Source organism: Cricetulus griseus, chromosome X (assembly GCF_003668045.3).
Source record: "Cricetulus griseus strain 17A/GY chromosome X, alternate assembly CriGri-PICRH-1.0, whole genome shotgun sequence".
Lineage (NCBI taxonomy): Eukaryota > Metazoa > Chordata > Mammalia > Rodentia > Cricetidae > Cricetulus > Cricetulus griseus.
In genome coordinates, this window is record NC_048604.1 from 15,979,755 (window position 1) to 15,992,688 (window position 12,934).

The following is a 12,934-nucleotide window of genomic DNA, read 5'->3' on the forward strand; positions in this document are numbered from 1 at the left end:
AACACTTCAAAGGCCTATGTGTTTGGGGTACCACAGCAGATCAATGGAGATTTTAACACTAGGTTTGTATAACTAGAAAACACCACAGAGAAAGGAGAGAAAGGGCTGAGATATGATGAAATGATGAAAATGGCTGGCTTTCTTTATGAAAAGGGGAAACAAATGTATTTGGCTTTACTGTTTATAAACTTGTAAGATGTTTGAGAGTTGACAAAAATGGCTCTCCAGTGAACTACTACATGTGGGGGAATGGTAACACAAACTGTGTATAAATTACTGGAATTTCCATAATTCTAGCTTTCCCTTATTTCAGTTTTAATCAGTCTTGTGAATTGTTTCTGATTTCTTAGATCCAAATATCTTAAAAAAATTGATAAACGCCTAAGTGAAACCTCAAAGCTAACAATAATGTAATAAATCTACCACTAAAGGGGTTTGAAGGGGCTATGGGCTGGCAGGTTTACCACCTTGGAGCCCTGGGGGAGAGAAGAGGAATATTTTCCCTCACACAGAAGGGGCCTAAAAGGTGCCTGGTTCTTTGAGCCTTTCATGACTACTCTTGCAAATATAAGAACCCAAACTGGTAGCCTGGGAGAAAATGCAGTTCAATGTGGAGATTTCTAGAACCTAAAATACAAATTAACTTGAGAAGATCAACGATATATTTGTACCCCCCATCCCTAGCCCCAAACCACACATGAACTACTCAGGCTTTCCTTCCTTAAGGATACTGTTTCCTACAACCTTCTGTTTTTCCTAAACACTATCCCCCAAAAAAGCCAACTTATCTGGTGCTAAGAGTAACTATAGCATCCAAACTTATTTTACCAAATGCAGATACCAAAAGACAAACCTTTGCTTAGGGATAATTTTTTGAGCACTACATAATTACTAATGATTGAAAAGTAAAATGGCTCACCAGGGCATGACTATAGGTAATTAGGAAGCTGAGTGAGGAGGACTGTGAGTGAGTTCAAAGCCAGCCTGAGGTACAATGTGAGAGAGAGCCAATCTTAAGTAAAAAATGTGAATGCATATGATACAGAAGTGCCTTGATTAAAAACATGGAATCAACACAGATGTCTATCAATAGATGAATAAATGATGAAAACAAACATATGCATAATGGAATTTCAGCCATAAAAATAAATTTGACAAATCTGTAGGATAACGAGTACAACTCATAAACACTTTACTAAGCAAGATAACTCAGGCTCAGAAAGAGATTATGTTTTCTCTCATATGTGGATCCTAATTTGTAATGGTTAAATATGTATATCTAGATGAGAGAAAAGGTAGGGAAAGGCCAGGAAACTAGAAGGGGTACCATCAGATGGGGAAAAAACAGGTTTTAAAGAAGTGAGGTGAAGAAGGCAACAGAATACATGAGTTATTAAAACAGAAAGGGGCAAAAGGCTAACATGGGGAAAGGGCAAACAGAGAGGGAGACTCAACCAAAATGGAGCATGTATGAAATCCCTGTAAGAAAACCTGTTACTTTGTAAGCTAATTTCGAAAAATGAATAATATAAGGTAATTGAAAGGAAATACCAAGTAAGAAATGAAAGTGTTTCTAAATAGAATTGCACATATTTTTACCTGTACTTCCCTTCAAGGACAGTAGACAGCTATTTGCTTACAGTTTTCTCTTACTTTCATCCTTGAGAGAAGCTGCCAACTGCCCATTTTTACATTTTCATGCCTTAAAGCAATATTTTCTGTAAGAACTAGTCTTCCATTATTTTTCCATTTTATTGTCCACAATAAAAATAATGACATATTCAGTATAGGCCTAGAAAGTATGAAGCCCTAAGTTCACCTCCCAGTATTGCAATGAAGGAAAACAAGAAAAGCAAACACTACATAAATAATATGAATGTTACTTGGAAAAACATACCTTTTAGGAGGGAGAAAATATTAAAATAATGCTCTCCTAATTTGCTTTCAAACACATCAAAATAGCCATATTCAAAATAACTTCCTATATAAACTATAAAAATACTTCAAACTTTGGTTACCCACACACACTAAATAAATGTAAAAAAAAAAAAATTGAACAAAAGCAATGCTTTAACATCCATATGGCAAAGTCAACAGTACAAAAGACTAAAAAGTCTGATAAAATAAAGGACATTTTCCTCCACTGCTTTGAGGTATAGAACTAGCCCTTTCGATAAAAGATGAAAAACAAAACAGAGGGGTCTACTTGCCTGTGGAACAGCTTAAAAGCCTTAAGTTATTTTAAAAACTTCACTGTCATATAATTAAAAACCCAGGTGAGTGTTTACCCTTTTCATTTATAATACTTACTAGTGAAGGCAAATTCTGTTCTGGCCAAAAAGATTCTGGAATTGGCCAATGTCCAACAGGAACACCAGTTTTAGAATTAGGTCGTACATAGATGAGTTTATGACAACTATGCCAGGGTTGAGCAGCAAATAAGTTGCTTGGCCTACACAAATCCATCAGTCCATCTATGAGAAAAAAACATGACAGAAGGCATGACTGTTTTTACAGTTATTTATCTTCTTGTACACAATTTTCAGTTTCAGGCAAATGACAAACTAAAATAAAAAAGATGGTTTATGAAAAATGAAAGAAGAAAAAGGCAGTGGGGCAGTGGCAGTCCACGGGTTTCTGTTCTCTCTCTTGAGACAATTTGAATCTAACTTGCCATTTAACTTAATGCCTCCCACTATTCTTAATGTACTATGAGAATATGAAATTGTGTGGAAAAGTAGTGTAAAACTAGTTTCACTTTTTATGAGACTTGGGCACATAAATTAAGCACATTGCACAACACAATGGTCATTTTTCAAGCAAATTTTAGGTAAATGAAACCATTTGTTCCCTGGTATAGTCTTTACATTATGGGGATATAGCAAAACAGATCATAAATTCCATTTATATTTTTCCTCTACACCCAATGATCCCCAAAACAAAACGTAAGCTTTCTAAATTCACTTGAAAATCAAGAACATGTTAGTGGCATAATCTTTGTACACATAGGGGTGGGGAATATAAAGCAAATGGCTCAAGGTCGTGGTGGCTAAATTTACCCCATTTTCTCCATACACCATTAAAATTTCATGCAATCTGGCCATATATAATGCATAGGAATACACCATTAATGCATTTTAACTATTTAAATTAGCTTATTTCTTTTGCCTCCCCAAACAAAAACAAAAACAAAAAACCTTATGCCATGATTTGCTTTACGAAGGACATTTTTGTCATTTGGCTGTCATTTTTCTTAAATTACCGAAGACTTGATTTACTTATTATGATGGCATTATTTTAAACAAGTAATTACTTCTGGTCAGGAGATTTTCAAGGGTTTACCAGGCTCTAGGAAAAACATAGAAATATATTTGAGGGTCCCTTTAAAGTTGGGCACACAGTGCTGGGGGTGTACATGTTTCTGAGCAAAGTAGTATTTACTCTTATCAGATTCTTTGAGACGACAGAACTCTGGACAAAGGAGAAAAGTGGAGCTAGAACAAAAATGTGAGCTACTTATGTGACAGCAAATACAATTAGTATTTCCATCTGAAAGTTTTCCATTCATGTTAAGGTCGCAAACACAAACTTATGGGCTGGGCAGTTAGTTGCCAGCACTGTAGCACCCCTATATGGTTGATTCAGAATATGCTCTGAGGCCCCAGCTTTCTCTTGCAGATATTCTTAACTTAGGAATCCAAGAAACTCCTGAAATTAGGCATGAAACTGTGGGTATGTGACTTAAGTTCTTTTCTCCAGGGAAAGGAATCTAGATTTTCCAACAATTTCTCAAAGGGATACATGAACTGAAGAGTAAAACAAGTCAAACACAAAATCCTTTGTGCTAGACAAAACTGTGCCGCTTTCTGCCGTGTTTAGTGGATCCCTTTTGCTTTGCCCAAGGCAATCAGATCAAACAAAACACCAGGCATGGTAATAATGAAGTCTCAGTCTCTTGGTCTCTTGATCTCTTGGTCTCTCAGTGTGTGTGTGTGTGTGTGTGTGTGTGTGTGTGTGTGTGTGTGCGCGCGCGCGCGCGCGCGCACGCGCGCGCATGCACACCCATGCTGAGAGAATGGAGAAGCAATAACAAAAGAACAGAACAGAGATTTAAGCAAGTTCTATACTGTATCACTATGATATAATTTAGTTCCTCTGATCCTCCTGAAACCCATTCAGAAACATTTATTTGACAAAGCATCTGGAGCTTCCCTATGGTTTAACTTCCTTATGCAAAATTAGCCAATGCTTCTGGTTTTTTTTTTTCAGATTTCAAATTTTCTGTAAGAACTCATTGGAAGAGAAAATATTCTGCAGCTAACGAATGGTCGAGAAAATTCCAATATATGCCTTACAGAATACTGAAAGTTCCTGAATAAACATTCATACTCTTTTGCTGTAGGGTGGTAATTAACAGAGATTTCATAAAGCTAGTTGAGCATATTTAGTGATCACAGTGCCAAATCAGATCACTGCTCAAGTGCCATACCATAGTAGATATGCAAATACTTTGGGAGCAGAGAGATGAATGAATCAGTTTTAGCCAAAAACTAGGGTCAAAAAAGTAGGAATTTCCTTAAGAAAATGTTTGACATGAAATGAAGGTTGCTAGAATTTGGCCATCAAACACATGCATGGGTGATGATCACACATTAGTTGTTTGGATGGATGTTCGTGATGACTGGGATACACAGATACTGAAGTTTCTACTGCCACGTATTTAATGCCTTTTCAATCTTAGATCACTCTTCCACACAATATATTATGATAAAAATATTATTGCTTAAAAAATGACTACTGTACCTTCTCCAACAGGAAGTGGATCTGGTCCTGTTTTTTCAAAATTAATGACTACACCACTCTGCACTTTTTGAACTAGTGATTCTAAACACTGATTCAACATTCTTTGTGTTCTTACACAGTAGGAGCGACCTATGCCAGAGAGAAAAATAAAGAGCACATTTCATCAAATCAAATGCTGCTTCATAATACAAATATTTGAAAGACTAAAATATGACTCAGAACCATCATAATAACTACATTAGCAGAAATGTGGTATGAACAATGGCCTTAAGCAGCAGAGTTCACAGATTGTAAAGGCAAGCAACCAAAGACTAGCTATGGCATTTAATAAGAACTATACACTCCTACCTAAAACTCTTCCTTCAGACACATGAAACAACAATAGTACCTCCTGTGACTTCGCACATCTGTGTGATGGCAGATTCATCAGTTGGTACACTCCCTAGTTGCTCTGGTTCGGTAGAAGCCACTCCAGGCAAACGCAACACCAGGGCAAATAACCTTTGATCCCAACGAAAAGGTTCTTTGGTTAGTTCACTTCCAGGCAGAGGAGAATTCAAAGGAAGATGAAGCTGATGAGACAAAATTTGAAAAGGTTCATCATAACAACTCATATAAAAAAGGAGAAAGAGTTAAAGGGTTCGCTTCACTTTCATGGAACTCAGAAGAATTAAGCCATCTCTTAAGGATTCCCAAGATCGGTTTGTGCAAGCTTTATTCTTAACTAGAAATACATGCCTCCCACAGAAATAGTTACATGTTCTCTGCTATTTAAATGAAATGAAAAAAATATATCTCACCTCTTCTTGAACGCTAGCAGTACTTGTTAACTTGTTTCCATCTGTGATGGTAATTAAAATAGACGGCTCTAAAAAAAACGGATTTCTCCCCTAAAATATATTTCAAAAGCATTAGAGCTGAGTAAAGCAACATAATTGTACTTAAACTTCTACATTTGCCTTGCCAGTGATCCCTCAAACATGATAAAGTTTTCCTTGATAAATAAGAAATAAAAGTCTCACCCTTACTCATGAACCCATTCACCCGAGTTAAAATCCTGGCACAGATTAGGGCATATGCTCTGCAGCCTGGACAGCGTGTCTGGGGATACGGAGCAGAACGTTTAGGATAGAAAAGGACAATGGTGGCAGCAGCAAGTGCTTCTCTGACCTCCTCTTTTGTCTAGAGCTTTTAAAGTCTTTTCTTAGAATGGGTGGGGGAGAAGTAGGGACACAGAAGATTTCTCTCCAACTGTCTTCTTCTAATATTTTACAGTACCTTACTTGTCACATTCTCAAATCCCTGACGATCAAGTGACAAGAAATTGTATTTACTGTATAATCCATTGATGAATTGATGTTTAAGAACCAAAATAGTTAACTGGGCTGTGGTGGCACACACCTTTAGGCCCAGCACTCAGGAGGAAGAGGCAGGCGGATAGCTGAGTTAAAGGCCGACCTGGCCTATACAGTGAGTTCCAGGACAGTGGTTCATGCATCTAAAAACTGCATGAACCTCTTTTTGGTTGATATTTCAGGTAGCACAAGTCTTGCCTAATTTTGCACTCTTTCACCAAATCATCAAAAACAAATTAGCTGTACTCACTCAAAAATTGTTACCTGTCCATAATTGTCTATTCCAGATATTAATCTATTGAGATTTAACAAATCAAACGAGGATCTTAGAGCCTGACCAAGAGTAGTCAGTCCAGAAGCCTGGAGATTTTTCAGTTCGCTCATGAATGTGGCGTGATTTTCCTTCCAACCAGCCTGAAAACCAAACATTGACAAAGAAATTCTCAATTATACAAAGAATAAGATAGAACGCAAATAAGCACTCAATAACACAGTAACAAGCCTCTGATAAATTAATCCCTCTTTAAACTAATTCCATTCTATATCTTGACTGTTCAAGTGGAACCAAAGCAAGTAGTCATTTTCAAAAAAATTCTACTAGCTTTAATGATCAAAGGCAAAGAACTCAAGCAAACAATACATTCATTCATTATAGCAGGCAGGAGGGCTTTATTTCAAGAAGGTAATCTATATTCAGGCTCAACCAAACCAGTCCATACACACCAGCTCCCTCATCTTCACAGTGGCAACAAGCAGATGAGCATAGAGTAAGGTGTGAGTAAAACGCAACTATTTTATAGATACAAAACTTTGATAGAGGGGGGAAAGGCTATTGAGTGGATGAGCTACATGAATTTTAATAACTAATATTTTTCTTGGGGAATGGTTTCCCCTTTAAAAGACAATACAGAGTTTGACACATAGAGAGGCTGGAGAGAGAGCTCAGTGGTTAAGAGCACCTGCTGCTCTTGCAGAGGACCTGGTTTAGTTCTCAGCACATACACTGAGTGGCTCACAACTGTCTGTAACTCAAGTTCCTAGAGACCAACATCCTCTTCTGGTTTCTGGAGGCACCTGCACACTTGTGTAGCACATATACAGACAAGCAGGCACACATAAATGCACATAGCTAATAATAAACAAACAAACAAACAGAGTCATATTTATTTGGAGACAATCCTGTTGGCACTATTAAAAATTCAGAAAGGTGCAAATATAGAATAAGAAGAAAAAGAAGGGCTGGAGATGGCTCAGAGGTTAAAAGCACTGGCTGCTCTTCCAGAGGCCCTGAGTTCAATTCCCAGCAACCACATGGTGGCTTACAACCATCTATAATGAGATCTGGTGCCCTCTTCTGGCCTGTAGGCAGAACACTGTATACATGATAAATAAATAAATCTTTAAAAAACAAGAAGAAGAAAAAGAAAAGGTTTTGCAGCGAAGTAACAGCTTCTAGGCACCCCAAGAAGCTATAAATAGCAGCAAACAGCCAAAGACTCAAGGTCAACAGCCAACTGTTGCCGGGATTAATTAGTCTGCAGAATTGGAGGAAGGAAAAGATTGTACTGCCTGGTCAGTGGTGACTATAAAAACAAAGCAACCGTGAGATACAGGAAGATGATGGCAGCTTTTAGTAAGTCACAGAGGAGTGTCAGCAAAGGTGAATGCAGATGGCACAGCTTGGCAACATGGAAGACTGAATGTCAGTCCCTTGAGCCTAGAAGATGCTTAAGATATGGAGGATAAGCTGAACCCTGAAGGTACACCAACCAGAGCAGTACAGTTGGAGGCAGAAAGAGCAATACAGAGACAAACTCAGTAATTTATATTTAATATTTGCCTAAAGTCATAATGCCCATTATCAATACAACCACAGCAAACACTGTTCTAGTCTCATCATTTCTCAAACACAACAAGGCACAGAGGATAAAAGAACAAATGACCACATTGTGAAGGAACAAAGGACATTGGGACAAGCCTGAAAATGACATCTTATTGATGTAAGAAGTAGAAAGGACCATCAAAAGAAGAGAGGAATTCCTAAAAGGATGAGTCTTACTGGAGAAGCACTAATAATATTATTATTGCTCTGGCTACATGGCAGAAGTCAAGGCTAATGGGATAATTTGGGCTCTGACTATTAAATGCTTTGTACAGCACACTCAGTAGTTTGGATTGTATCTGCAGGCCTGGGAAGAACCCAGTGTTCTTTTTAACTAGGGGAGTGGTGTGATCAGATCTGCATTTTAGCAAGCTCATTCTGCTAGGAGCTGGAGACTAAATTTAGGGGTGGAGGGAAGACTGAAGCTTGAGGCAGGGAAACTGGTTTGGAGACTGTTGCAGTAGTTAAGAGAAAAGTGATGAAAGCGTGAGCTAGGACAGCAAGGATAAGAGGTGATTGCAGACTAATGAAGTACTTCAAGAGGTGGAGTTGTACAGACTCAGCACCTAATTTAGTGGGATGGATGAGGGAGAAGGGGTCATGCGTTAGGTTTAGGTTTGTAGCTTGGGAAAGCTTGGGAAAACTTATGAATTCTTATGGAATCCTCATTTCATTCAGCAATATTAGTTCCACATTATAAACTTACGTTTATATCTGTATTAAGTGTTGAACTCCTAAAAGGCCACAGGACAAGTCAGGCTATGACTAAAGAGAAATGGGTGTACTGCTTGGAAATCACTTTCAAACTCATCAATATTGTCAAATGTGGTGGGACGTGCTTTTTAAGTCCAGCACTCATATGGTGGAGACAGTCCAGCCAGACTACAAATAAAACTGAAGGCCAGCCTGGACTCTATCTCAAAAGGAGGGAGCAAGATGGTTCAGAGTGAAAGTATTTGCCATCAATTCTCACAGCTTGAGCTCAATCCCCAGGACTCATAACAGTAGAAAGAAAACTGACTCCCATAAATTGTGCTCTTACCTGCATGTGTGCCATCACACACACACACACACACACACACACACACACACAAAAAAATAATAATAATAATAATAATAATAATAATAATAATAATAATAACATGCATGAGGGGGAAAGGCTCTTCTGCTGGTGAAGGCAAGCCTGATGATCTCAGTTTGATCTCTAAGACCCCCATGGTGGGAGGAGAGAAGAATCTCCTGAAAGTTATCCTTTGACCTCCACACATACTCTGTGGCATGTTCCCATCCACCACATGCACACAATAAATAAATGACTGTTAATAATTTTAATGGGCAGCTAGGCATGGAAGTGCACGGCTGTAATCCAGCACTCAGAAAACTGAGGCAGGGACCAAGGCTTAACGCCAGCTTAATCTACAAACTGAGATCCTGTCTTAAAAACAGTCAAACAAAAAACAAACTAGGAAAACAAGCCAACAGGGATGTAGCACAATGGTACTATTTCCCTAGCATGCACAAGGAACTGGGCTTGATCACCAGAAGGGGCCCTCACTTAACTTAAGTGAGCAGTTGACAGAAGGGGCCAACTCATTGGCATTTAAAAGAACGCATGCATCCTGTTTTTTACTAGTCTTACTCATCAATTCATCAGAATACTTACTCCTTAAAATTGTGTTTCATAGCATAGCTTGAAAGCATTTTACAAACGGTTTCAATGCCTAAATATATAGCATCTGTTTTAGGTCAGTTCTTCGCCTTTATATTGAATTGAATGGCATGAAAAAATTCTAATGTCATGACATACTTGAGGGCTACAAAGTGTTGAAAGCAATGGGTTTCTTGACAGCTGCCTGGATCCTATTTCAAGAAAGAAAGTAAATGGCCCTCTATCCACTTTCCAGAAGTAGGAGGGACTAGAAGATAATTTAAAAATTTAGAAAACCTTATTAATGTAACTAGTTTCTTCTTAAAAAGCCATTATAAAGAAATAACAGGAGAAAGTGCATGCTAATTCTCCATTCATTGCTTGAGGTTATATTTTTCACAGTTCAACTCAGGACAGCTAATGTGCCTTTTTCTTTTCAAAGCACAGATATTCCAACCCTAGTCTCTTGTATACTAAGTACACACTCTACCACTGAGCTACGGGCCCAGCCCCTAATGTGGAGGAGTTTCTTTTATTTGGACTTGGAACTGAATCAATGGCATCATGCATGCTAGGCAAGCACTATACCATCGAGCTACATCCTAAACCAGGACTTTCTTTCAAATTACTTCTAAGACATTCTACCCACATATAAACACACATATATGCAATTAAATAATAAAGTATTTTAAAATGGATTAGCAAAAGTAGTGACACATAGTCTAATATAATCCAGGTAAACTCCTGTTCTTTCTGTCTCAGCCTCCCAAGTGTTAGGACTCTTAAATGTATGTGCCACCACAAAGGGTATTTTTTTAAATGTGGCTACTTGAATATTTTAGATTGTATACGGCAGGCATTGTATTATTTCTTTTGGTCATTGATGATCTGCTAGGGACACAGAGGTCAGACATGAGGGCTGGCCTTTGAGGAAACAGACAATGGAGTCATTACAGATTTCAGGGCCAGGGGAAACAAGGTAAAACAATGCCTCTGAAAGACCTGTTTGGATGTGTGGTAGCAACAACCAAAACAGAGCAGAGGAAGGAAAAATGGAAGTCAGAAAAAGAAAGAAACTATATAGTAATCCAGGCTTGGCATAATCAGGCCCAGAATCAGCACAGGACAAAGGCAGATTAAACTGAAAACCATTGGAAATGCACAAGCTATGCCTCAGTAACATGTCTACAAGGGGAAGGGAAGATGACAACGACATTCCTATCCTGGGGGATCTAGAGAAGGAGGGTTAGGGCAAAGAAGTAACCTGGGAGGAGTAAAATCCAAAATTAAGCATTCCTTGTCTTCACAGGTCAAGTTTTAAAGGTGTCTCAAAGATGATCATCGTGAATAATGGCAGATAATATTTACCAGTGTTGATACATTAGGAAGTCACATATGCAAAGTGTAGAACATGATATACACCATTCTTATTTCAGTCTCAGAAGCACACAGAAAGGAGGTACTATTATTAAATTATATCCATTATATATTAATGAACTGAGGTTCATTAAGGCGAAGGCAGGATTTACAGCAAACCTCACATCATCTCCCTCCCATTTAACACTACACTACATACTCCTCCACATATTCTGTGAGTGACCTCATAGACATGCTGTTAGATTAACTTCTAACATCAAGGTTAGGAGAGTTTTCAAATCTCATTTTACTCTCTATTTCCCCTGATGCCTAAGTAAAGAACACTTGGGGTGGAGGCAGTAAATTCAAGATTAGATGACCCTGGTCTAGACCTGGCTGTCACTGACTAGAATAAGTGACTGGGGCACTGTTTCTTCATCCAAGAAATGAAAGGGCTATAAAACCAACACTAATCCAGGCATGATAGTACATGCCTTTAACCCCAGCACCCAAGAGGGAAAGACAGGCGTAAGTTTGTCTTAAAAAACAAAAAACAAAAATCTAACATCCCTTCTGATTTTCATATTCCATAATTCCACACCCCATAACAATCCTTACATAAGCATTTATTTACCCTATAATTCTATGTCTTATACTAATTATTTGAGTAGGGATTGGAGAAATGGCTTAGCAGTTAAAGAGCACTGGCTGCTCTTCAAGAGGACCTGGGTTCAATTCCCAGCACCCACATGGCAGCTCACAACTGTTTGTAACTCCAGTTCCAGGGGATCTGATACCTTCATATCGATGCACATACAAAAAAATAAAAGGTTAAATAAATTATAAAAAAATCATTTAACTAAAACTGACCTATAGAAGAAAATACCTGTTGACTTATAAAGAATGTTAATTTAGGTCTGGTTTAAATTTGCATAGGCAGCTCTGATGGGAGAGCTTGTAGGTTCAAGATACCTTTATTCAGATAAATACCAGCCAAACGCAAGCCAGAGCCTGCCAGGGGCAGCCGAGCAGCGAGGCCAGGGAGAAGGGGCAGGAGAAGGGGTTTCCATGTGCTCTGTGGCCCCTTAAGAGCCCATGCCCCATCATCCTGACCTCACCTCAGGCACACCTGTAGCCAGCGTCTAACAGGCGTGGCTTACTGTCCCCTACACAGTTCAAAATATCTTTTCATGTCAATAGAAAAACAAGACTTGCTGCATTGCATATCAGTGACCTCAGTTCTGTTCTAAACTCTGCCTGACTGGCCACGACCCATATATTCCCAGTTATACCAGTATACAGTAGAGACAAATTCCCAGTTATACCAGTACACAGTAGAGACAATCTCCTCAGAGGTGGAGACCCTGAAGAGGCTTCTCACTGCCATCATCTCTACCTTCTAACCTAACTGCTGGGTTTAGGACCAAGCAGCCAGCACTGTCTTTCCCAGACTATTGCTAAAGCCCCTTTGAATTGCTTGCTTTGTTCTCTGACATGTAATATTTAGAAAGTAAGTTTTGTCCCTAAAGAGACCAACAAGGCAGGTGTATCAGTATGTAATATCTGAAAGCGTTTCTGGATCATACATCTAGATTGGATTCTTAGTCTAGCCTTCATCAGGAATAAAGGTGTTATTCTTGAGCTGACTGTCCTGGTTGATGTCTGCCTGTAATCTCTGCACTTGGAAAGGCTGAAGCAGGAAGACAGTGAGTTGCAGGCTAGCCAGACTCTGTCTTGAAAACAAACCACAACAAAGGGACTCTTGCTGTTTCTTGTGTCTATTTCTCCCTTGGCTTCAAATGGAGGATGAAAAAGAGAAGTATTTGCTAGCCCCCACCCCACCCTCAAATCTCAGCATCCTGAACTTCATCCCATTTCCCAGAGACCACT

General features: G+C 38.8%; 1 protein-coding gene across 6 annotated transcripts in view; it reads right to left on the reverse strand.

Annotated features, from left to right (window-relative positions):
* Ints6l (integrator complex subunit 6 like) overlaps positions 1 to 12,934 on the reverse strand; it is a 61,799-nt gene that overhangs the window by 23,049 nt on the left and 25,816 nt on the right. For all 6 annotated transcript variants that reach the window (XR_003488487.2, XM_027433350.2, XM_027433348.2 and 3 more), the window contains 5 exons: positions 6,423 to 6,572; positions 5,604 to 5,693; positions 5,192 to 5,375; positions 4,804 to 4,932; positions 2,311 to 2,474 (listed from right to left, as the gene is read on the reverse strand). Coding sequence is in view for 5 of the 6 variants with exons in the window: in XM_027433350.2 (XP_027289151.1) it covers positions 2,311 to 2,474; positions 4,804 to 4,932; positions 5,192 to 5,375; positions 5,604 to 5,693; positions 6,423 to 6,572 (717 nt within the window). In the remaining variant the exon portion in view is untranslated. The remainder of the gene's footprint in view (positions 1 to 2,310; positions 2,475 to 4,803; positions 4,933 to 5,191; positions 5,376 to 5,603; positions 5,694 to 6,422; positions 6,573 to 12,934) is intronic.